Here is a 27,219-nt window from a genome sequence, read left to right on the forward strand (position 1 = left end):
AGAGAGAGAGAGAGAGAGAGAGAGAGAGAGAGAGAGAGAAGAGAGAGAGAGAGAGAGAGAGAGAGAGAGAGAGAGAGAGAGAGAGAGAAAGAGAGAGAGAGAGAGAGAGTAAACAGGAAAGTGATAAGGAAATGGATACAGCTACTATGTATATAGTAGTCGCAGCATTAAATGATTATAAAGTATATTCAATTTACAAGTAATGCATTTCAAAAACATGAAGACATTGGCACAATAAGAGTTAGAAATGGAGCCGTTATGTCCATGACGCACGAGTTTACCCCAGTTTCTGTAGCGTGAATTGAACAATAAAAATTGCTCACCCGCCTCTTTCCACATGCACCAAACATAGAATCATTATTTTCTTCGCAGATAAATGCCAATTGGAAAAGATTTTATTAAAAAGCTAAACTGCAGGATTTCCATTTTATGTCTTGTATTAACCTTGACCTTAAATTGATACATCTGGGATATCTTAAGTTATCTGTTTAAGTGGCAGACGTCCAGAATGCTGGTCCTCACAGAGCATTATCAACAATTTTAAAAGAATTGAAAAGGAGTGTATGAAATAGTGCCAAACAAAACTGAAAGAAAAATGCAAGAAAACATCATAAAAACCAGCATGCCTCAACTGGTGATAAAACCTCAGACCTCTCCAAGGCTTGAGGTTCAATCCTCAGTCGAGACAGGATGATTTGGTCATTATATTGTTTTTTTAAACTGCTTTGTCTGGCACTGTTTCGTACACACCTTTTCAGATTTTTATCTTCCAGCTACCTAATCACATTTAGCTGGAACATGTGGGGTCAAAGGAATAAATAAAATTGTTGGTAATACGAATTAGAACCTTGTTCACTAGCAAAGGAGTTGAGTGGCCTACCTATTGCAACATATTATAAAGCATATCAATCTAATTCAAGATTAAAAACTTTTTATTACAGATTCTTCTTCTTCTAGCTCACTTTCTAAGTTTTTCACTTCTCGTTGTCAAGTGGATGTACCATAAGTCTCAATTCGTAAACAGGACCAAGGCTATTTGGGCTTACTTGGTCTGTCTTTAGGGAGTGACTTCATATTCAATTTTCAACATCTAGTTCATACTGGAATAATACTGGTTTGAGCCAGTGGGTAACATATTATGGCAGCATTTTTCATTCAATTCATTCAAATATAACCCAAGTAATATAGGATTTCATTAAGGATTGATTAAAAAAGAAAAAAACCCAAACAAAACAACCCAAACTACTAATGAACTCAACCAGTATTCCAACTGAGTGGAATCCACATAAAGTCAACTTCTGCTTCAAGTCAACACCTGTTGTTGGTCCCAAATTGTCTGTTCTTTATCAAAGTGTCTCCCATCGATAATGGATAAAGTCAACCTTACTTCAAGTCAATCAATCTTTCTGGTCCGACAGTGTTGGCCCTATCAGGATTCTAATGTAATAACATATAAGCATTTTTTGGACAGTTTTAAGATCAAGCAGGCGTTCCGAGTAACTCAAAACCTTTCTATAATGAGAGAAATTCCACTTGTCCTATAGATGGACCATTTGTATTGTCCCTTTCCTCCAAAGAGCTCGAGGTGGTAGAGTGGGACTCGTAAAACTTTAACGGTGAATATGTTGTACTCTTATCCACTATGGTTGACAATTGTTAAAATCTGTTCGCTTTTGTAATAAATGTTGAAGAGAAGAAATGTCCACAAAATTTGCTTTTACATTTTAAAAAGGGAGAGTCCGTTTTGATTTTGTAGAGTTTTCAAAAAACTTTTTCACTTTTTTCATAAGATCACTCTGGATGTATGTCTTCGGAAAAGAAAGAAAAATTATTAATCTCTATTTGGATTACACTGAGTAAAACTTATGACTAAAAGTAGTTATTAAAGTGACAAAAACAGCAGCAAAAAAACCCCCCCAAAAACCCTGCTTAATCTAAAAAATATGATGAGTTAGTCACTGCTAAAGAATCATCAAATGTGATGACACAGGAGTCTATTATCTGGCCAACAAGACACTTCCCAAAAGCAACATTCAAAACATTGAGTAAATTAAATATCCATCCTTAAATCTCTTACAAAACATTGAGACATATTGAAATATTTGTTTTTAGGAGACATCTATGGAAACGCTCCGTGACCGAGAACTTCAATTGCATAGCTAAGGGAACATACATAATGCTTTGCACAAATTAGGGTTGTTTCCAAGAGTCATCGTTCCAACCAGCAGAGTTCCATTCTCCTCTAAAAAGACACGAAATGTTACTGTGAATAATATCTGGCAGAAGTTGTGGAGTATAAAGAGTAATATACAAAAATGAATATAACATCTTCAAAAAAGAACAAAATACGAAACAAAGCCATCCGTAAGTTAATGTATAGACGATTTTACTGTTTTTGGCTGAAAGAAGGGTTTTGAGCTTGAAACATTCCGTGCCTTGTAATTTGTTCTTTTTGAAGCTGTTATATCCATTTTTGTACAATACCAAATGTTACCCATCTCACCAAAAGAGCAGCAACTCTGGTGGGACTTCAGACTCATTGAAGATAGAGTCCAATTTGCCTTCTTTGTGAAAACATTTAGGTGAATAATGAAGTTGCCTTTAACAGCCAGACTGAATTTCTATAATATAGTAACTTTTACTTATTATTTTTGTGATTATAATCAATGACAGACCTAATCATTTCATTGAGACAACAATGCTCTCTTGGTGAAAACGGTCACATGTGATGTCAGGTTAGACTGAAAGTGAAGCCCAGCAGTAAAAGGTTATAAGATTAAGATACATATATGAGCTGTTTTGTTTTTGTTTTTGTTTTTAGGGGTTTTACGGCACTTGCAACACATTAAGGTCATATCAGCGCCAGTAAAAAGGAAGAAAATGGGATAGTAAAAAGTTCTAGAATGACAATTAAAGCACAAAAGAAAAGGTAAGACAAAGGGGAATTGGTTGAAATAGGGAACAGATGTAGATTCCAAGAGCACACCGTCAAAGTACTTAGTTTGAGATCACCTAAAAGTCTCATCCAGACACAAGCACAGGTCCCAACTAAGAGGAATACACTCAAATGTTTACCAATCATATAATAAACTAAACATAAAACAATGCATAACAGAGAGATGATTTACAAGGAAAAAAATATCATCTCCCAAAACTATACCTAGACATTCGACTGTTTCCCTCCCAGCCAAGGAACTCCAGCAAGGATCAGGACAAAACTGAGTAATCTCATTCCAAGACAATGGCAGGAAACAATTGGAAAACGGGTATGGGGAGATAGAAGACACAGCATGTACCTCCCAGCCCACTATGGATATATGAGCTGTACTATTAGGGTAGTTTCCTAATATTCCACTCAAAAAGACCTAAATAGAAAGTTATTATGAAAGCATATTGAAGGATTTTGTATCCACCCGTCATAATGATTCAAAAAATGGAGGATCTGCAACCGTAATTTAAAAAGAAAAATTTTTTAAAAGTGTTAAAAATGAGTGGACAAAGTATCAACTTTTTCAATGCTTTAAATGCTAAACTTTTGGTGCTGAACTGGTAGTTTTTGGATCATTTTTTATTATTTAACTCAGAAAAGCGGTTGAAAATTAAATGGGTCCAAATATTTTCAAAATAACTTAATATTCACATATTTTTGGGTTGAATGATATGACACTGTCCTGAAAAATCAGTCTTCCTTGTTTCCATCTATGTCTCTGCAAGGTTCTTCAGGCCGCTTATACATTTTTCTTCCCCCCCCCCCCCCCCCCCCCCCCCACTGTCATGAATTTCTACACAGGATGAAATTCAAACTCGTATCCTGCTGGCATGGTTTTGCAAACAACTTCCTCTGCTGTGTCAAGGTACATGATTGGCCTTTCCACATCCATGTCTGCTGATGCACAAGCCGAGTCGACAACAACGTCTGAGTCGACAATGTCCGTGGGTGCTGGAGACAGCGCGATCGGAACATCCATCAGATTTGCTGCTGGATCCTGATCCAGCTCTGACGTCTCGGGTGCTGCATAGTCAGGGATCTCAGATTTTATTTCATTGATGAGTTCTTCCTCATCCTCCTCTTCTTGTTGTTTTCCCTGTTCTTCCTGCTCAAAGCTTAATGTTGTAATTTTTTTCCCCTTTTCTCTGGATACTTTGTTGATGATAGCAGCGATGGCACGGCCTGACATGTTCTTGGTTAAAAGTTCAGCTGTGAATAAAGAAAAATTACCAATATAGTAAATTTGATGAATGTTCTTTATCAAAAAGTACAAAATGCTTCATATATGTATATACATTTCAATTAAAAAAACAAAAAAATACATTCCTGTCAGTACTACTACAGAAGATACTGGAATAGTCAACAGATTACTAGTCTGGGGTAAATCTAGTCATAAGGCCAGGAGGCCAGGACCCAATCAAGAGGCATCCACTCAATATTTACACAAGACTGGCTGGCACAATGTCAACATAAAGATATAGATAATTTTTTTAAAAAGAATATAAATTCTACAGACTAGGTCTGAAGCTGTGGACTGTGTGATATGAATTAAAAATATATTATCGTTGATAAAATTACAAAATTACAAACAAGGAATGTCTCCAGCTCAAAATTCTTCCTCAGCCACATTAACAAAATTAATCATATTCTATTCTTTTTATTTATAAATGGGAAAGGATTTTGAGCCTGAAATGTTCTTAGCATGCATTTTTTCACAGACGTAGATATATGAATGTTTCCCTCCTGGAAAATGATCCTACAAGAGCCATTATTTAATTGCTTTTTACTTTATTTATGTCTTAAACCCTACAAAGATATCTTCCAATTGGCGCAAGTTTTTCACCTTGCAGCTCCTTCAGTTGTCGGAATAACTTTTCCTTTTGTTTCTCCAAGGAACTGATTTTCTCAAAACCCATTCTTTCCTTTTCAATGAGGTAGAGGATTGTTGACTTGGCCTGTAGAAAAAAAACCCCAAAAAAAACCCCTTTTATTTTCCAACTGCAAAACTGCCTTCTACTACAAAAATGTCATGGAACTATTGACTTTTGAATTCATAAAAATTAAAAAAAAAATAAAAAAAATAACATTCGATTTATTCATCTCATAGGTGAAATTTTTCTTTAGGTCTTTTCCTAGGGAAGACTGGAATAACCCATGATCAGCCGCAATGCAGCACTCCAAACTGAGCTAGGGTAAGGTGATTTGTTCAAGGCCACACAGTGCAACAGATATTCGAACTCAGTACCTTTCAGGTACGAAGCAAAGACCTTACAACTGAGCCATGCTGTCCCCATAATTCTTTTTAATTCAAGAAAACTTCTTGAAAACGAAGTTCTGATATCATAGTGAGTATATAAATGAGTTAAGCAGAAGGTTAACATGTATTGAGGAAAGTTGGTAATTTCACAAAGGGTATTTATGTCTACAAAAAAACAAAACAACAACACTTGAGCTTTTATATAGGCGACATTACAATTTTATCCCAACAAAGACAAGGATATTAACGGCCAGGTACTCATTTTACACCTGAGTACAGTGAATAAAAGAATGTGAGTTAAGAGCTGTTTCCAAAGACTCATCTATGTGCTGCTCAGAGCGGGGTTTGAACTCAGGTCCATCCGATCTGAAGTTGAGTGTCATACCACAAGACCACTGCAACACTTAACATGTAGGACGAGACTATGTCATTACCCCTGAAAACTACAAACAAATTTTTCCAATTCCAAGAAGGCAGGTCAGTAGTTGTGCAAGACATTTGTTAAAATTTTATCATCTATAACTCAGTGACACCAAAAATACCTTTTACTTCATTTTTGGGGTCTGGACGGCCCAGTTGGTAGAGCACTAGCTTCAATGCGACTGGGCTAGATACCAGGTCAAGATTTTTTCCAGCCACCCACCCCCTACCCTGTTCACAACAGCAGTGGTTTGGGGAATTGGGCCTATTAGATCTGGTAGAAAATACTTTATACTACAAATTTTCATCCTATCCGAAGGGTGGCTTCATGCATGAAGGACTACAATTTTACATCGTTTACTATGTTTTTTGTTTTGTTTTTAAGGGTTTTACGGCGCTGGCAACACATTAAGGTCATATCAGCGCCAGTAAAAAGGAAGAAAATGGGATAGTAGAAAGTTCTAGAATTACAATTAAAGCACCCCAGAAGAGGTAAGACAAAGGGGAAATGGTTCAATTAGGAAACAGATGTAGATTTCAAGAGCACATTATCAAAGTACTTAGTTTGAGATCACCTAAAAGTCTCATCCAGACACAAGCACAGGTCCCAACTTAGAGGAATACACTCAAATGTTTACCAATCATATAATATAATATGTAAACTAAACATAATACAATGCATAAGAGAGAGAGAGAGAGAGAGAGAGAGAGAGAGAGAGAGAGAGAGAGAGAGAGAGAGAGAGAGAGAGAGAGAGAGAGAGAGAGAGAGAGAGAGAGATGATTTAAAAGGAAATAAATATCATCTCCCAAAACTATAACATACATTCGACTGTTTCCCTCCCAGCTAAGGAACTTCAGCAAGGATCAGGAAAAACTAAGTAATCTCATTCCAAGACAATGACAGGAAACAATTGGAAAACGGGTATGGGGGGATAGAAGACACAGCATGTACCTCCCTGCCCACTATGGGAGGTCAGGATCCCCACCTAGTCGTTTACTGATAGATTAAAATGACAAATTTATGAATTTTTGACAAGTTTGGGTTATCTTGACCCATCAATAAATAGAATGAAAATTTTCTGGCCAAAAATTTGTTATTCATCATTGATGGTCTTGAATTCTCCTGAAAACTGACCTCATTGAGAATGGTAGCCTTGGGCATAACATAGGTCCCATCAGCTTCTTTAATGTCCTTCGTAGGCGGTCTATTCTTCCCTTGCACCGACAAGATTGTATTGCCCAAATTGTCAAACAGTTCTTTCATCTTGGCCCGTCTATTCCGTTCCCTGGAAATAGTGAAGACAAATAAATAAATCAATCAATAAATAAAATAATTAAAAAAAAAAACTATACAAATAAATAAATTAATTAATCAAAAGAATAAATGTTCATGATTAATAAATGAATTGGATTTCATATTGTTCATGTTTTCTTTCTGAATCTACAAGTGGATCATTTGATGGAAGAAATTAATGAGTGTTAAATATGCACATTTATATTGCCCATTTTTTAAACTTCTCCATGCTCGAAAAGATTCATGATGCCTTGTTAACTCCCTAAGCAGATCAGATGGAACTAAACTTCCATCTTGCATGGTATAAGTCACCTATCATTAATAATTTAAGCACCCTTTTTGTGTTGACTCTTATAAAAAAACACCCAAAAAACCCAACCAAATAACATGATCTTTTATAATATTAATATAGTGCAATATCCACTAAACTTGCTCAAAGTGCATTACAAGTGGTCCTTAGCCAACAGCAACAATTAACATGTAGGACGAGACATGACGCTTGTTAGGCGATATTAATTTTATTTTTCCAACAGAGACGACGCTGCTGCCAGGTACTCATTTTACATCCGAGTATTGTGAGAGAAAGTGAGTGAATGACTCCAATTACTCAACTACATGCTGTTCAGAGTAGGACTCAAATCCAGGACATTCAGATCTAAAGGCGAGTGTCACACCAGAAAAATATATGGTCACACAACAATCAATCCATTAGATAAGCGACTCGACTGTACAAAAGTAGCCTTCATCCAAAGATTCAAGGCCAGAATGAATATAATAATATAATCATCTATTTAGACAGATGGAACCCATCTCTAAAACTAAAATAAAAAACCTGAAATTTTTTATATCTTCCAGAGAATGAAGAGCTCTCTGGACAACATATTATAGTATTTTGACTTCTTTAACAAAATATAATTCCAAAATTCAAAAATAAATATTTAAAAAATAATAATATATAAATGAATGAATAAATAACAAATAAATAAACTGGGGATCAGTAAAGACAGAACAGCTTCCATCCCATCACAGATCTCCCTCAACATTATTGAAATTTGTCACAGATCGAAAACAGCCAATCAGCCATTGACTGCTTCCTGCCCTGCCCTGCAATCATGCTCACCCCCCAACCTCAATGCGTATAAAAGGGATAAATAATTAAATCACTTACAAGAAATTATGGTACTCTATTCTGTCCTTGGAATCAAGACCCTGGTGAGGGAAAAAAACAAATTGAAAATTAAATAGAAAAAATAGATTTCTTCTTTTAAACCTTTAGTATCAAGGCTGAATTTCTTTCACATCATAATTTCTCACTTTATCCATTCAAATTTAAGTAATAGATAAAAAAATGCACAGAGCATTATTTCCTCTATTGAATGCTGCCTTTTGGCACAATAACGCATTATGCACGCAAGTCCCTCTCACTGTGTGGCTCAGTGGTATCCTCTTTGTTTCATACCAGAAAGGCACTGAGTTTGAGCACCTATCACTGCACTCTGTGGCCTTGAGCAAGTCACCTTGCCCTAGCTCAAATTACGGCGCTGCACTGCGGCTGTTGCCTGTGTTATTCCAGTCTTCCCTTGGAATAGACCCTCGATAGAAATTTTCCCTATGGGATGAATAAAGGAAATTTTTTAAAAAATTTGTTTATTGTATTTCAAGCAAGCTTATTGAGCACATCATTGCCAGCCAGATAATGAAATACACAGAAAGACATGTTGTCTTATATGAACTCCAACATACGGTATATGATGATGATGAAAGGTGAGTACTCTGAATAAATAACAATACCTCTTTTTTTTTGCATTTCATCAATCCTTTGACATCTATTTTAGGCGGGGCTTTGGAGAACATACTGCTGTGGTCATTTTCCCAAGCTTTCTCCACTCTGTTTTGGTAGCTGGCCAGATCCTCACCAACATCAATCTCCTCCTGCATCCAAAGAAAATATAAATAGAATTGTTAATAAATGTAGATAAATGAAAATGTAAATAAATGCACAAATAAACATGAACACGAATACAGCCGTTACTGGTGACATGTGTGGCTTTGTGGTATGATAATCACCTTCGGACTAATAGTTCCTGGGTTCATGTCCCTCTCTAAGAGGCGCAAAGTCAAGTCTTGGTAAAGGCTGTTTATTCACATTCTCTAACCGTACTCCGGTGTTAAATAAGTACCTAGTCAATAGCAGCGCTGTCTCTGTCAAAAAAATGCCATCAGAACCATGGACTGGCCTTCCAGCATAAAATTATTTATAAACAAGTTGCAGTATCCTAAAATCAGCAATCACTAAGACACTATCATACAATAAAGATAAAGTGGAAAGAATTTTTTTCTGAATCTGACTTTAACAGTGAACTTCTAATCCCCCCCCCCCCCAGTCTCTCCTTTATAAATATTACCAATCAAAACAAGATTCCATTACATTGTTTCTAAATGAAATTAATATTAATAATAACAATAATCATTTTTTGAAACACACTTATATGTGTTTAACATAAAAATCATTATAAATTTAACGATATCAAAGAGTCTCATTGAAAGTAAACTGAAGTCTCCTACACTTACGTCTGATGAAATGACATCCTCCATGGACCCTGATGACATCCCCCCCTTCTGTATGCTGGTGTAGCTCTGAGGGCTGGCGGTGATCAAGGATGACAAGTTACTGTCTTCATCCAGAATGCCTGGTGTTTCCATTAGGAGCCGGAATCTCTTGGACCCCCCTGGGGGACAGTCCCCATCTTCAGACGGCTCAGGGGATATTTTCCTCTTTACAGCACCACTGGAAGAAGGTTGCTGTTGATAATGAAGTTGTTTCGTTGATCCATTTCCATCCTCCAAAGCAGAGAAATCACAATTGTTGGTTGAGTGGGCAGCATCATGGAATTCACTTGTGATTAAACTATCGGATGTGGTTGTAAGTAGATCGGCCATGTCCACAACCTCATACATGTTGTTTACATTATCATTTGATTGCAGTAAGTTTTCTTGGCCACTATTAGATTCAAAAGAACTAGTACTTGTTGATAAGGACTCCTTCGAGATGGACGGAACAGTTTTATTTTCTGTCAGTGCAGATATCGATTCTATCTCAACAGATTTAGAAAGCGGTTCAGCAGTGTGTGTGGTAGATTGAGTATCATTGCAATTAATAGTTTTATCAGCGACACCAGTGGAAGCCATTTGGTCCATAGATGAGTGTTTGTCACTACACAATCCCATACTTTTGCTTTTCTCTTTTATGATGGCATCTAATTTATCAACGATAGCTGAGGAGATTTCCGAAATGATGGAATTACAATCACCATTCTTTGACATCTTATCAACTGTATTGGTTACTAATGATTGATTACCACATGTCACATCTTCCTCCATAGCATTGCTCAAATTTGGATCACTACTTGTGTCTTGATGACTGACACCATTACTTTGCAAATGTTCTGACATCATGTCATTTTCACTATCACCAGAAGACGTTTTAATGTTTGCAGCCACTCTATTCAACTGAGTATGTGTATGACTGATTGTATTGGGGGGAGAGAGAATTTCTTTTGGAGGAGAAACCTCTGTCGACGGGATTGGTCTATCTCTGGACGGTGTGACTGAGGTCCCTTCTTTATGAGTTATCCCAACATTGTTTGTTCTCACAGAACTTTGGTTATGATCATGTTCACCATTAACGGCATGTTTTCCAGCATCTGTCTCTGCTGCTTCGCGACTATTTTTCAGAGAAGAATTAACACTGCTTGGAGTAGTGATAGGGGTAACCACGGCCGACAGTTTTGTTGTTGTTGTGTTTTTGGACAGCAAAGATGACATGGATGATAAAGGAATAAAATGAAGATTCTTCAGGGTTGAGGGACCATCAGATTTATTGTTGACAGAATTCATTGCTGGCAATTTCATGATGACGGGGGCACCAGGTATAACCTGAGGAAGTTTGTTCTTATTATGGGTTGAAATAGCGATGGGGATGCTTTTTGGCTGAGCTCCAGGTTTGGGAACTGTCAAGATGGGCATTGGGGCCAAGGTAGACTGGCCTTTGATGTCAATACTTGCTCCAGTCAGCGATATTGGTACAGCTATCAATGTTTTTTTCTTCTCATTCTGACCATCAACTTCATAGAACATCTGTACATATTTCAGTTCATTAACTGGTGTGGGTGAAATTGCTGCACTGCCTGGGGTTGCGACAGCGATGCTAGGGACTTTTAACCCAAGCTTTTCTTTACGGAGGGCAGCATCTGGATTCAAAAGTGATGTGGTTGCAGTACTTCCAATTTTTTTGGTGAAGTTAGCAGTCTGAGGGGTTGTGGGCACTGTCGGAGAGGTGGAACTTATGCTAGAATGTCTTGATGAATTTGTAATTCTATTTGTCAACATGGATAATGATGACGGTGGAAGAGAGACTTGAAGAGCATCTTTAGTAGGATTGACTATAGGATTTGGCATGAGAGAAATTTGTGTTGGAGTAGGGGTTACAGAGCCATTTGATAATCTATTTAAAGTTGTAGCACCAATGGAATTTGATCTGGACAACATCTGAATTTTACTCAAATCAATGAATGGTTTTGCATTCATCATTTTATCAGAACTACTGGATTCGTCGACAGCCAGTGTTGTTTTCATGTCTTTGCAATATTCCATACTGGATCTGCGACTGACTGGCACACTTTTGGATTGCTGAGGATTTAGAGTTTGTGAGATGGGTGGGGTTTTGAGGTTGATGTTGTAAATTCGATTCAAACCTGAAATACCAATTGAGGATCGAAGAGAGGAAGATTCTGAAGTAGCGTGTTTTGAAACCGATAATGTTGATGATGATGACGAAGATGAGGATGATGATGATGATGATGTTGCTAATGAATTGACAGTTGATAATGGTAATGATGACAAGGATGATGAAGTTGGTACAGATGAAGATGAAGAAGCACTGTTCAAACTATCATTGAGGTTTCTTATGACACCAGAATTGTCTTCGGAGGAATTACCTTTTAGATCAGAGGCTTTCACAGGGGAGGGTTTACTGAGGTCAATGACAGGAATATCACAATCATCTCCACTGCCTTGCAATAACGAATCATCACGTTTGGTTATCCTCACACGTATTGAATACATTTGCAGTGGAAGTTTAGCCCTAAGCGCATTTGGTATGAGACTTGGTTGCTTGGCTTTTGGAAGAATTTCTACCACAAAGTCTCTGACATTCAAAGTCCTTGGCTGGGGGTACTGGCCACGTGTGAGACAATTTGCCACACGACTCAGAATCTCCTTCTTAGAATGGTCCCAGTTACAATTGGCGGCAAATTCCAACAGTTTTACCTCATCCTCTTCCTGAATTTCATCCCCATCGCCGCAACCACCACCATCTTCATTTGGATTCCCTTTCGGATTAGCCCTGGCTTTCAAACAAACCATAGATGTATGCCAGTGTTGTGGTTGACCACTGATATCAATCAAGCTTGCATCTCTCCCAGAAATACCGCCGTGCTTCTTCCAAGAGGAAGATGAAATGTCTCGATTCACAAATATGGAACCTTTAGACACTGGAAGTGATCTGGAAGAACTTTCATTGCTATTTCCAGGGAGAGGAGATTTTGCCATGGTTAAATCAACAACTGTGTTATTATCTGTTGGGAATGAAGCAGAACTGTTCAAACCCAAGACACCAACTTTTTGCTGTACATCCACCAAAGAACATACATGTGATATTTGCAAATTCAATTCGGAACTATCATTTTCACCACCATTTACATTTACTGATGGATCAGTAGGTATTGATGATGATGATGATGGCAGTGATTGGAAAGCTGAAGTTGAGATTTGTGGCTGGTTATTTTTGTCAACTGTCTGTTCAGAGTTTTCAGTGATGACTTTTGATTTAACAGCTTTATCCTTGTTCCGTGCGTAGGGTTGGATACGAGCACACGATGACACAGTGAAAATTTCATCTGACAATGGATGACTCTTCCTTTTTCTGTGAAATGAAATGAAATGCGATGTAATTAACAATTAAATTTCACTCAGTATAAGATAAAAAGAAATCCTTTAGAGCTATGGGCTTATGAAGCTAGAATTTATAACAGTTTATGGAGCATTAAATAGACAAAAGATAATATTTGCTAACCTTTGGATAGAACACCAGTCTATTACAACATTCTTTTTTCAGACCTGACATATCCAGCTACAAAATCACTTATGCGTGGACAGATTTTTTAAAAGGAAAGTGAAAATCAAAGATTTTGCAAAATAAGTAATGAGAAGAATTCTCGTTCATAAAAGCATATTAATTTCATAACTCAGACTTGATCGAGATAAAGGACCACACATGTAATTGGATATCTATAGTAATATAAGTGATACAAATGTTATTGTAATGTGGTCCTTTTGGATATGTTATTATAATGGATCATGAGATACATGGGGCTTTTCCAGTTACTGTGGCAGGAATCAGGCAGGAACAATAGCTAGCTATCTTCTAGATGGAGTGCTAGTCTATTACTCCATTCCGCTTCTTCTCTTTCATATATACCAAGTTAGAGCTGGCTACACAACTGCTGGGAGGACATATGTGATACAGATCAGAACACGTCTATGTGGCTATGTGGTCTTATGGTATGACACTCGCTTTCAGATCGGAAGGTCCTGGGTTCGAGCCTCGCTCAACGCATAGTTGAGTCCTTGTATAAGGCTCTTTACTCACATTCTCTCACCGTACTCAGGTGTAAAATGAGTACCTGGCCGTTAACAGCGTTGTCTCTGTTTGAAAAAAAAATTGTAATATCGCCCAACAGGTGTCATGCCCTGCCCTACATGTTAAGTGTTGCTATTGGCCAGGGACCCCTTGTAAAGAACTTTGAGCACCTTTAGTGGATATTGCGTTATATAAAAGCTCAAGCTCAACAAGTCAATTTTCTCATAAAGTGAGTATTTTATCGGTTGATCTAACAGGAAACCGATAAACAATTGTTCTCCACCTTACCTTTTATGTGCAGATGGTTCCATGACAGGTAACGTCTGCCTGACTTCATCCACTTCTATGTCCACTTTGGCTTCTCCGCCATGTGTTCTTTTTGACCTCCATGGAAACAGCTGAAAATATCAAAGTCAATTTATATTATCAAAACAATACTTGTATGAAATGTGTCATGGAAATGTAATGCTAAATAAAGTCAATGAAGAGAAAAATACAAGTCTAAAAAATAAAAATAAAAAAATGTTTAATCTTATCAAACTTCACAACAGATTGTTAATTAGAATTCAGTCTGTTTTATTAAAAGTTTTATGAGGGACATAATTAACCCTTAACAAAAAGCAAAATTTACACCCTTAACTTCATAGTGGTAGTCCATCTCACAGCCATAAGGCCTGTGGAGTCACACAATAACAATTTTACGCTATCCTTTGGACAGAGCACAAGTCAATTGCTAGGTGCTTGTCACCATGATATGTCCCAATCATTGCTGTACAGAAAGGGGATGGAGGAGAGTGGTGTGAAGGGAGGGGGAAGAAGTCAGAATAAAACCTGTGTGCAATTTGGGAAAGATTCTGACCCTTTCGTTTACGATTCAAGTTCTCTACTGAGTTACTTATCACCAAAAATATTATTTTTAAAATCCATTAGCTGCAGAATAATTCAGGTTAAAATCGGGTCCAAGGGTGAAGAAATATTCCATAAAAGATTTAAAGATAGACAATTTTAAATGGCTTGTATTTGCTAAAGGCCCCATGGGCCCATCACTGCAAATGTTCAGTTGCAGTCCAATCAAAACAGGGAACAGTCACAGATTACTTTGACGAGCAAATGCATTCAAAACTGTTTTGAAAGTTTCCAGGCATTCAGCATTCGTGGCAGGACAAATGATGCACAAAGAAAATAGATGCAATACAAAAGTTTTTAAAATCTATATCTAACCTGAGATCTGGTGGAATGAAAGTGTGAGGCTGTGACAGTTGCCACTTCTGATGTAACGAGATTGACTGCACTAAATGCCACAGTTGACGACGACATGGATGCTGAAGGTTCTGGCGGTTCTATGACAATACTTGGTGATTCACTTCTAATGGCACTGACAGGGGTGGTGGTGGTTGTGGTGATGGGCTTGGCTGTTGTACTCAAAGTGGACAGGAATGCGTGTGACGGGAATGAGGAGGAACTTGGGGAACTGGTAGCTATGGAAGTTGGTGGGCTGGACAAGGTTTCAGACTGTTGGGAAAAGATTTTTTTAAAGCATTCAAAAAATTAATATAACTCTCTACTCTCTCTGTTGGTGTGTGTGTGTGTGTGTGTGTGTGTGTGTGTGTGTGTGTGTGTGTGTCTGATATATCATACCGCAGGAGGGAATTAAAAATTGTAGTTTCTCAACACAATAAAGTGACAGCAATTGAGGAATTCAGGACAATCTACTAAGAAAAAACAAACGGACTTATTTTTCAACACAATTTTGACTATTGATGGCTCAAAAGATTGTCTTAGTCTCTATTAATTTTCATGATAGTATAATCATTAAAATAAATAAGTGCCTGTGCATAAAAAGCTTTTTAATTTTATGATTTGTCAAGTCAAAAAAAAAAAAACATAACAAAAGAAAGTTAGAAAAATCACAAATCAGGCAGAAATAAATCTCACATGAAGAAGGAAAAAAAACGTTAAACAAACAAAAACGAACCAACAATGTTTCTGTCACAAATAAAAAGACAACACCTTGATGTTAAAAACTCACCTTCTTTTTGGTGGCTCTCTCCACTTTCTCACAATAAATCTCACTGGTTTCGTAAAGCATCATGGCCTTTCTAGTGATAGCGTCCAGATTCTTAGCTGAGCGATGAGTCTTCTCACGACGGGGAAGGTTGGAAAACCTCTCCCCTGCCCGAGGTCTGTGTTTCATGGATGACAGATAAGGCAGTTCTTCATTGTCCTCCACCAGTCCCCCCGTTATTCCAACACATCCATCAGCCCCAGCTCCACCAGAGTTTGGTAAACAACAACACTCCAGCATACACGAGGGCTTGCCACAATGTGACTGATGGCTCGGGACTGGCTGCTCTGAATGGAGGCTGTCGCAAATACAGCCCAGACGACAGTATTCTTTGTCGCAGTCCTGGGGCTGTGCTTTGGAGACAGGGCTCTGTAGCAGGTGACAAATGCAGCCATAACGGCAACCTAAAATTTAGACAGTGAAAATATTATATTATGATAATATAATGATATAATTAAAAAATAAAATAATAATGATGATGATGAAGATAATAATAATAATAATAATAATAATAATAATAATAATAATAATAATAATAATAATAATAATAATAATAGAAATGATCCAGACAGCAATATATCAGTGGTGATTGTGACGAAAAGTGAAAAAGGAGGAGCATTATGAACAATTGCCTATAAGCCTCATTTTTACTGCATTACCCCACACCTTTAGAGAGATTAAAATGATAAATTATCATTAATACTCTAGCTAACTTCTAAGAGTGGGAAAGTGCACTTATATGTTTCACCGCACATCAGCTCTCTCACTGCCATTACATTACTGGGGGGGGGGGGGGGTGTATTTTTTTTAAAAGGAGGAAAAACCTCCTTTAACCAAATACAAAGTTGAAATGCCAGTAATAATTTCCTTATACTTTTACTTTTATGAGGGACTGCAATCTGTCTGCAATCTGTCCGTATTAGCGCTTTGACTGATTTTGTAATTGACAGAAGAAGGGTTTTGAGCCTGAAACAATCTGTTTTTGATATTTTGTTCTTTTCAGAAGCTGTTCTTCTTTTTCTTCTTGTCATTAAGTCACAACTTTGTGCTTCAAAGATAATCGCGACTGTGAGCATGGTAAGAACAAATGGACGTGCCTAGGCTTTTATATTTAGGTTATATTTATTGTTTCACTTACCGGGTTTACTACAAGACTTGACTTGTGGTGAGCTCAAAGCAGTACCACTCTCTGTGGCAGAGGGACTGGAAGCATGAGACACTATCTCCACACCCTCCATGACAGTCTCCTCAGGCAAATCTAAGGACAAGGATGGGGAGGCTGTGGTGTTCATCGTCGATTCGCTGAGAGAAATGGAGGCTTCTGGCGTGGAAATGTCCATGACTTTTTCCAAGGACCCTGCTGTGGCCACACTGCTTTGGGGTGTCGACGTCAGACTGGCTGTCACACTTGGATAGATATTAGGGGGTAAAGAGGATCGGGTGTTCATGGATCGATTGCGTCCTCTGAATCTTCTTCTTTTCCTCCACTTTGCCGCTTGGCAAAGATCATCTGATAGTTCTAAAGCATGTAGACTGGTCCGCGCCATCCTCTCATTTATCTGTAGATATTGGGAACAAAAGATAAAACAAATCTTAAATTATAAAAATTTGAGCACAAAACAAATGCATTAATCCAAATTCCAAATATTTTCTCTTATAATGGCCAAGGGATCCTGATAGCTCAGTGATTAGATTACAGGCTTCACACTAGAGGAACCAAGATCGAACCCGGGTGAAGTCCAGAGGGTTTTTTTCGTTCCGAACCCCTCTGTCCATCCAGCAGTGATTGGGTAACTAGGTCTGTTAAATCTGGTAGAAAGTGCTTTTTGTTCGACCAGCATCCCTTCGAAAGGGTATCAAGCAACTGCTATTTTCAATTTCAAGCTATAGAAATTATGTAAACTCTCCATGGCTCTCGCAGCTCTGAAGGACATAATGGCCAATGCGGATTTGTTTCAAATAATTAGGTTCTTCATAACATTCAACACAAGGAGATGATTTATTGAAAAGAAAAAGAAAATACAAAAACAAACAAACAAAATAACAAGAAAGAACCATTTCACTATCACATTTGGCAAAGGCTCTAAGCAACAACCAAGGCAAAAACCATTTTTTGGGGTCTTATTCCAGGACAAAAATAAGGGACAAGAGATTGAAGAGAAGTATCATATTGATACTGTTGGATTAAGAATACACAAGCTATTTTATTTTTCTTTATAAGTTATTAGCAACACATGTAAATTATCCATGAAAGAAAGAAAGAGAGAGGGAGAGGGAGAGGGAGAGGGAGAGAGAGAGAGAGAGAGAGAGAGAGAGAGAGAGAGAGAGAGAGAGAGAGAGAGAGGGAGAGAGAGGATAGATAAAGAAGGAGGGGGAAGGAGAGAGAGAGAGAGAAAGAATGAGAAAGAGAGAGAAAGGAGAAATAGAGAGGTAGCGAACGAAAGATATATATATACATACAGAGAGAGAGAGAGAGAGAGAGAGAGAGAGAGAGAGAGAGAGAGGGGGGGGGGGGGGTATATCATTTAATCATCTCATAGTTGATTGCTTGATAATTGAGATCCTCATCTACCGAAAAACAGAGTCAAATGGGGCAACAGAAGCAGATATATATGTAGAAACATACATTTTTAGAAATGATTAATTAAAGTGGACAAGACAAAAACAGTTTACTCACTGTTGGAAATACAAGCTTTCTTCTTCTTGGATTGAATTCTGTGTGTGCAGCATCTGAAGACCTGGTATTGTGAACTTTGGTGGGAGGAACCTCCAAACCAAGAGCCTTGATTTCCTTCATCTCTCGTTTCTTTGCTGCCTGTGAGAATTCTTTGGGTCTGTTGCCTTTCAGCGACCAACCACCCAACTTCCTGTGAATCATGCGATCCTCCCAATCCATATTCAACTCTTTGAACAGCTGCTTATGGGCCTTTCTGTCACTGAAATTAAACTGTCTTCTAGACTTGGAGGACTGATCATGCTTTTCCGGACCATTCTCTTCTATATCTTGATAGTTTTGGAAGCTTATGCACTCAGCTGTTGTTGGCTCAACAGCTGGTTTATAAACGGGTGGTTCAATATGGGGAACGGTAGAAACATCCATCAACTCATTTTCTTTTGCTTCAGGTGTTGGTTGTTTGTAAGTATTCGACCTCCTCTTCCACCCTTTGATTTTAGACACATCAGAGGTTTTCCCTGGGACTTTAACTTCTCCTAAGGGAATGTTTTTTTCCTTTGCAGTCAGAACAACCTTGACTTCATTACCATACATTCGTTTATATTTCTTCCACCTCATGTGTTGTCCTCTCAGCTTTTTCATCTTAACACCTTTCATATCACCATTTATGGCTTTTGTTTCTTCAAAGTTCTTTGCTCTGGCAATCCTAAGCATTGTATCATCTTTGTCCCATTCTAAAGCCTTTTCTACCCTGACATGAGCAAGCAGCTCAGCTTCTGAGCTAAAAGACATAAACAGTAAACCATCCACCTCATCAAAACCAGGCTCGTATTTCATATACTCCTTGTCTACTTCTTCATCTTTCTTCCTCTGCCTCTCCTCTTCCTCCAGCATCAGTTGTATTTTTTTCTCCCATGCTTCTGCTGCTGTTGTATCTGCAATACCAATTTCATTACGAATTGCTGGTGTTACAATCATCCTATTAGAAGGCATCCACAAAAACCGCTGCAACTCCTGAGAGAAAAAAATGTCCTTGCAATCTTTGTCCTCCTGGACAAACTGCAATAGGATATCGAGGGGCTTGGGATCCATTATAATTCGTGGTTTGCGAACTGTCTTTCTGCTACTTCTAAACGAGTAGCTGGTACCAGGGACTGGAATTTTTCCACCCAGTTTAGATTTGACTTGATGATCCTTTCCAAGACTGGGGGAATTGGAGCGACTTTGTAGTGAGGTATCTGACTTAATCAACTGTGGACTACTGTTTGTTCTTCGAAGAACTGATTTGGGGGGTGTGGAAGGTGATGGGGAATCCTGACTAAAATCACCACAGGTTTTAGATTTCCTGAATCTCTTCTTATACCCTAAAATTGATCTGTCACCTTCGCCGGGAGGTTTTCCTTCAGAAACACAACCCCCTGGCTCTGAGACAGAATCAGAAATTAGATCTGGTACTTTCAGAGCTTGTGTAGCAGCATCTGTCATACCATCTAAATCAAGCTCACATAGACTGCCATTGAGACTTGAGGAACTTGTAGACATAAGGCAACTATATTGATCACTTGATTTTTCACCGCTTGTTGAAGTTTTTTCCTTTATTTGCTCAGTGTCTTTTTCACAATGACTATTTACAACTTGACTATTGGATAAACAAGCGTCACTATCGGATTTGGTCTCAGAATTAACATTGTCATTACTATCCTCATTTGTGCTTTGCAAACTCGAAGCACTCATTTTCTCAACCAGATTTTCCATGTCAGCATCCATGTGGTCTCTTTTCAATCTATGTTTTGACTTTTTAAATTCTGATTTTTCATGCTTCAATCGATTTAAAATGTTTTCCCATTTTCTTTCACAAAATGATGATGAAACAACTCCCACAGAACCTTTGGGACAGGTCTCAACAATTTTGTCAATATCACAAGGGTCTGAAATATTTTTCTCTTCTTTTAAGCTACATCTTAAACTGGAAATGAGTTTATAAAGTGGTGTCTCATTCTGTGTTGCAGTCTCTTTAACTATTTCCTCTGTATCAGGTACTCCCATGAATTGATCCTCAACATCAATGTCTAAAAGTTTGAGAATGTCTTCATTCACTTTCTTAAGTTGAGTTGCGAATTCTATCTTTCTTTTCTTCCAGTTTTGTGAATCATCTCTTGTATTTTCCTTGGCTAAACTAGACTTCTTCTCATTCGTATCCGAGTCTTCCTTAATCTTTTTCAAGTCATCAACATTAGATTTCACAACTGCCTCTGGGTTCACTTCATTTGTTTCTATATTACTTTTCTGTCCATCTTCACAAAACTGATTCTCAACTTTCACTCCACTAGATCCGGTAATCTCCTCATTCATACTCTGATCCTGCCTATCACCAGCAACCTCACATTCATCATTCATATTTGATTGCACATTCTTCATTACTACATCCAGCTTCTTTTCACCAATGGAGTCAAATACTATATCCTCTACCTTTACCGAACTCACATTCTTCACCTCTGCATCTTGCGATCCATCCACCTCAGGATTTGGGGTAACTGCTCTCGAAGGCTCAGTTTCAGCATCAGAAATTTCTGTGACCTCTGGATTATACCTTTCCCTATTTTCAGAATAATCCTGAACAACATGTGACCCTCCAACAAGCATAGCACAGAGCAATGAAGGTTTCAAACTGTCAGAATCATTGTCACTTTTCAAACTTTGGCAATCAACCAAACTTTTCTCATCTTTTACATTCTTCTCAGAATCCGACTTAGAAGATGCGTCACCAGTCTTTCCAATTTGAATGTCTTTAGCCACTGTTTCTTCCACTTCCATTTTGCTTGAACTCAGCTCCTTTTCAATACCAGGACAATCCCCACTTCCATATCTCCTATTACTTTCTCTCATGAATATGTCACTCCGAGTCGACACCATTTCTTTCATTACATCTCTGCAGATAGAAGACATCAGCACATTATTTGTCTTGGCACTTTTACTAGAATCCTGGTTGCTTTTGCCACAACCAGGATTTTCCTCAATCACATCAACAACAGAGTTCATCTGTTTTAAGAAAGAATCTGTAGGTTCTGAGCTCCTTTGAGATGTGGGTCTCTTAAATGGAGATGAAGAAACATAACTAGGAGACTTAAAGATACTACTTGAGGAACTGGCACTGTCTGCAAATCCTACACTACTCCCTTCATCAGCGTATTTGGAAAATCCTGCACCATCTTTAGGCAATTGGCCCACTTTTGCTCGCAAGGAAAATATTGGCAGAGCAATCATATCTTCACTCAGTCTCCTTGGTGAACGAACACGTTTCCCTAGATCTTTACCGATGTCGTCTGTAAATATATTGATCTTCTGCCTCTCCGGTGACACAGGACGGTTTGAAATTTTACACTGAGATGTGGAATTTGGTGACTGATGACGAGGGGATTTCCTGCTCTGTGGATGCTGTTTGGGACTTAGCCTTGGAGATTCATCTAAGTGTAATTTTTTACTTTTTTCCATCCGAACTCTTTCAGACTCGGATTTTAAAGCTCTAAGAGATTCTTCCAATTCTTTTGATTTAGGACTTGGAGAAGTTTTTTTGGGACTCCTTTTCCTTAGGGGACTCATTTCTATAACTTCAAATATATTTTTGGTATTTTGCTCATTTGAATTGATTTCTCTGCTCCTCGGACTTGCGTCTCTGGTTTCTTTGCTTCTTGGGCTAATGTCTCTTACATTTCTAAGACCAACATTTCTAACATCTCTAATTCTTGGACTAGAATCCCTCATCTCTTTGTGTCTAGGACTGGTTTCCCTAGAATCCTTGTTTCTGGGGCTAGAGTCCCTGGTCTCTCGAATCTTAAAACTACTATCCATTACTTCGCAAAAAAAATTTTCATTCCTCAACACAACTGGACTTTTGCAAATGTCAATTATACGAACGACTGCTTTAGGGAGGATATTACAAAATTCTTCAGTACATTTTTTGATAGGAGAAGATGACATTCTATAAAATTCCTTCCTGACAACATTGCTGAGTTTGGGTGATTGAATTCTTAATTTTCCTGAAAGGAAAAAAAAACAGAAAAGATAAGTGCTACACTTCATGAATGAAATAGTTTTGTTAACCTCATTCATAACACTTCCTTGCAAATAAAAGGGCTACTGCAGAAACATACAAAATATGGTACTCTTTTAAGATCAGCTAAAGCAAATAATTTTTTTTTTTTTTACTCCAGATCTTTGTATTCTGAATTGTCAGTCATTACTAAAATTACAATACATAAATCAATTTTTTAAAACTTTTATAGCAAAAAGCAAAAGAAACCCTTATCTAGTAGGTTTAAACAAATTTATGTTGTTTGGAAGAAAACTGAGTCTGATATAACTATTAAATAACAGCTTCCTGGAGAGAAAAAAACACAAACAAACAAAAAGAATGCCCTGTTAAGGACCTAAGGTGCAAATCAGTAACAAATTGTTAAGAAAAGTAAAAATACCCAAATTCAATGAACGCAAATAAAATGATAAAGCGAGAGATAGGAAAAGAAAAAAAATCCCATGAATACGGTGACATGAAAAGTAGATTATGACACATACTGCCAGAAATAAATCAGAGATACAAAAATATATTTAAACAGTCTGCCTTTTTTGAGAACTTCCAAGATGATTTACCTCGTTTCACTTCTACCTGCTTTACCTAGCAAGGCATCAGGAACCAATTTTCAAATCTTTACTTTTTATCTAACACCAGAATCCATGCCCAATATTCTTACCTTTCTTTTTCTTTCAAGAGAATAATAGTAACTAAAACTATTAGACCTTATAATTTATTTGAGACTTTGCCACAAGTTGTATTCGCAATGCTTTGAGAGTTAAAATATGCTGGCAATTGACAAAAAGAATAAAAATAAATAAAAACTGAAATACTGGGACCACAAGAGGAACAGCAATAGCTTATCAAAGTAATTAATTTTTAATTCAAAAGTCAATCAGAAGTCGGAAAAAGTGTATGAGTAAATGATATGTAGTGTTTAAACATCAGAGAAAGATCGTACAGGTCTTATATTTGTTGGGTTTTTTTTTTTTAATTTTGCACTAAAATTTGAAATGAATTTATGTAAAAATGTGGACAAGGTCGATACCTTGTTCCACTTTTTCAACATTTGAAAAGCTAATTGTTCCGAATATTCTTTCAGATGTTCAATTTTTTGGTAAAATGATGAACACTAAATCCATCCATAATTTTTCATAACGTACAGCTTTATGTATTTTAGTATCAAAGCGCTATGAAAACAACTTTTGGCTACAGCCTCACACATGTTATTGAGAGTAAGAGAGCAAGAAGAGAGAGAGGCATACAGACAATGTGGATGATATCCTGTATGTCAAGATTAATAAACTGAGAAAATAAGTAAAATGAACTCTTAATACTTTCTAGATGGAAATTGAGCCATAATCCAGACAAGAGGAAAAAGAGAGAAGGAAAACAAAAAGGTATTATAATAACCATTGGGGGTCCCGATAGTTCAATTGGTAGAACACTCGCTTCACACGCAAAGGGACCAAGATCGATCCCGGGTGCAATTGAGATTTTTTTATTATGTTGCAGTGATTTAGATGCTAAAAATTAGATGTATAGTCATATATGTGAAACTTTATTTTTGTATGTCATATTGAAGACAATAGACAATTTATAGTGCCAAAAACTAAAATTTCACAATATCCGTCATTTTTACTTGAAACTAACTTTTAAGAACATGATACACTCTGACATAAAACTGGTTTGAGGTGGTGGGTCACAAATGGATTTAAAACATAATACTGGGTAGGGAAATGTTTTGAAACTGAACACAAATAAAAACCAAATGTGTTTCAATCTAATGTACATTTCCACATCACATTGGAGACAAGATGTACCAATATCTTTTCTGCCATCTGTTTGGATTTAATGTTATCTATTATGTTTTCCGTCATTGGCTGAAGACGGTTTTGAACCAAAACGTTCCGTCTTTCATATTTTGTTATTTATTTTAAAGCTGTTTTATTCATTATTGTACATTAATTTTTACAGTCTACAGCTTCTAGCCGATGTTTGACAAAAAAGGTAGTACTATTAAATCAGATATTTTGTCAATGAATTATCACAGTCGAACAAATTAAGGTTATCAAATAACTGGAAATTATCTAAAGTTCTGTTTGGTCAATCATTCTAGTCTAATTTTGTTACTGTTTTCAGGAAACAACCTCAACTGTTAAGGTACCACTTTTTCACTTAGATTGCATTTATTGATTTTTACATTAGAAATTCCTCAAATTTGCGTTCAAAAAGGCATTATTAGAGAAAGCAGCGCTTTTACTGACTGAACTAATTGGAATGAAATAGCAATGAAAAATAATCACCAAATAAAAATTCAGAGGATTACGCGTTCTTTGGCATGTTTTACATAATTTTGTAAAAGTCATAAAGTTTTGTAATCCTTAGCATTTTTATCAAACATACTGTATGAGTATCAAGTGTATGAACTGTCTTTAGAAATGGCCTAAAAGACAGAGAGACAAAATGTGACCCTCCGTCTCAAAACGGTATTATGTCGGGATGATTCATAACCCAAAATGTAAATTTAGAGATAGAATGATGAAAAATCGGACCTTAAAAGTTTTTGCAAAGCAATAAATAGTATTTATATTTCACCATGACGTAGAGAAAGTAAACCCAAGTTTGATATTTGTGGATATGAATTCAATTTCCCTAACATAGTGTATCCCGACATAATACCGCTTTGGCACGGTGGGTCACAAATGTAAAATTGTCAGTAGATAGACAATGAAATGTCTGTCATAAAAGTCAAAGTAAAGCCATATTAGTTCGAGTTAAAGGCAGTGATAGAAAATAAATAAAGTGATATGAGAGTTACATAACAAACAACTTGAAGAAAAGAGTTTACAAAACATCTAATAACAGTTTAACAGATTGGGACGATTTACTCCAAATCTCACATCATCATCTCTTACTATTTCTATGAAGATAGTAGTGACACAACGCATCTTGGGCTTCAACAACGCAAGTTACATTGCTGAGAGCCCTCTTGATGGAAATAGGCCTTGAGATAAAACCTGACGAATAATGTAGGAGATTATAGTTTTTTTAAAAGAAATTCAGCCTCGTCAACAAAGGGTTAAGACTAATCATGATGAAAGGAACAGGATCTCATCTCATCGAATAACTTTTTTTATAATGAAAACAATAATCATGGATACAAATACAAGCCGACATGCACTTCTTTGCAGATCTGAACCCAACTCAAATAAGGGCTTGTTTTAAGAGCATTTCCATTACAACAATGACACAAATACAATTTGGGTTATCAATCTTGAAAGAAGTACACATCAATCCAAGCATAAATTACAGAAAAAAAAAAAAAAGCAGAGCCACAAAACCCCCTCGACTAAAACATAAAACTAATAGCTAAAAATGTCTAAATAATCACTATATATGCAAAATAAATTGTGACTATTACCCCCCCCCCCCCCTCCTCCTCTTTCTTACAATGTTGTTCCACACTCCACACACACGAAATAAAGGAAAAAATTATTTCCACGCATTGTATTTATCTTCAATTAGATTTTGCACCGTAGACTAGAATATTTTTTCTCGTTATATTCCTAATATTATGTCAATTTGTCATGAAAATCGTGTTATATTCTGTTGCACACTGTTCAAAACAAGACTACTGTCTTGCTATAGGCACTAAAATTTGATTATTCTGTGAAGAAAAGTATTGACACTCCAAAGATTATTACAGCACCAACCTGTCATGTATAACATGAGGCTAAGGCAAACGGTTATCATAATGGCAAAAGTGATGAAATGTGCCTCTGATAGCTAAATCCCTTTGCCACAGCCTTGTAATTATTTGAAACCCCATAGCACAGCGACCAAAGAGCTCAAGTGTGCAACTCTAAAGCGCACAAATGTCATGATTTAAAATGGCCAAATGTTAGGACTATTATAATCTAGATTTAGAGCTCTACTCTCTATTTGTTTATTCGCTGTTTTCAATTTCCAGTCAAAAAATGATAATACCGGAACATGATAGGGTGATCGCTTTATATTACTTTTTAAAATTTATATTTTTTCTCTCTCCAGATTGCCAAATCGGGAAAGTTGGACGATAAGCCATAATATGTCATTGGTGTTTGTTTTTTATTTAATCTAAATAACTTTGAGAGTACGACTATTAAGCACCAGCATTCTCCTAAATTGATTCAATCCATGAATTAAAAATCTGTCAACTAAAGATTTCAGGATATTGATTCCCCAAACAAAATGGTTTACTGCCTCTCTATTTGCAGAATTAAATAATCATTACTTTGGATGTTTTTCAATTTATCGAATAGGAATTTTTAAAAATAAATTTAATATAAACATTCATACATCTAGAGCACAAAGAAAAAAAGCTTTAAAGCAGTGATAATACCACTTAATCAAATATTACAAAAACACCAATACCGTCTTTCTTCCCACAAAGAGTGAAGGATTTTTTAAAAATTCTGAATGTGGTGGAAAATATCTAAATGTTTTCAAATTTAAACATTACTAAAAATACATTCTTAAAAAGAATTATCACCAGAGCTTCAAATAATCTTATGTCCAATAAAATTCGGTGTTATAAAATCGCCAGAGGTCTTCAGATTTAAACGATGTGTTGTATAAAGGCAGTATTGTGCCCATGATCTTAACTGTACAATCTTTATTTTAATTTCAGCAAAACCAACTCTTTTTTCTTGTGTTTGCAATGTTAATGAAACACTCAAATTACTGTTTTCTACAATGGTTTCTACAAT

The 27,219-nt window shown here is 36.8% G+C and overlaps 1 protein-coding gene across 5 annotated transcripts in view; it reads right to left on the reverse strand.

The window, feature by feature from the left end:
* Window positions 1-2,797: 2,797 nt before the first annotated feature.
* The window catches only part of LOC144970686 (uncharacterized), a 35,996-nt gene continuing 11,574 nt past the window's right edge, over window positions 2,798-27,219 (reverse strand). For 4 of the 5 annotated variants that reach the window (XM_078910577.1, XM_078910576.1, XM_078910579.1 and 1 more), the window contains 11 exons: window positions 18,403-22,436; window positions 16,864-17,284; window positions 15,690-16,129; window positions 14,882-15,172; window positions 13,949-14,058; window positions 9,532-12,943; window positions 8,752-8,892; window positions 8,129-8,169; window positions 6,802-6,952; window positions 4,833-4,944; window positions 2,798-4,198 (listed from right to left, as the gene is read on the reverse strand). In XM_078910577.1, coding sequence (XP_078766703.1) covers window positions 3,783-4,198; window positions 4,833-4,944; window positions 6,802-6,952; window positions 8,129-8,169; window positions 8,752-8,892; window positions 9,532-12,943; window positions 13,949-14,058; window positions 14,882-15,172; window positions 15,690-16,129; window positions 16,864-17,284; window positions 18,403-22,377 — 9,510 coding nt within the window. In that variant the 5' untranslated portion in view covers window positions 22,378-22,436 and the 3' untranslated portion in view covers window positions 2,798-3,782. The remainder of the gene's footprint in view (window positions 4,199-4,832; window positions 4,945-6,801; window positions 6,953-8,128; window positions 8,170-8,751; window positions 8,893-9,531; window positions 12,944-13,948; window positions 14,059-14,881; window positions 15,173-15,689; window positions 16,130-16,863; window positions 17,285-18,402; window positions 22,437-27,219) is intronic. The other variant, XM_078910580.1, reaches the window with a different exon arrangement.

Source organism: Berghia stephanieae, chromosome 4 (genome assembly GCF_034508935.2).
Source record: "Berghia stephanieae isolate SIO BIC M18660-M18661 chromosome 4, UCSD_Bste_1.3, whole genome shotgun sequence".
Lineage (NCBI taxonomy): Eukaryota > Metazoa > Mollusca > Gastropoda > Nudibranchia > Aeolidiidae > Berghia > Berghia stephanieae.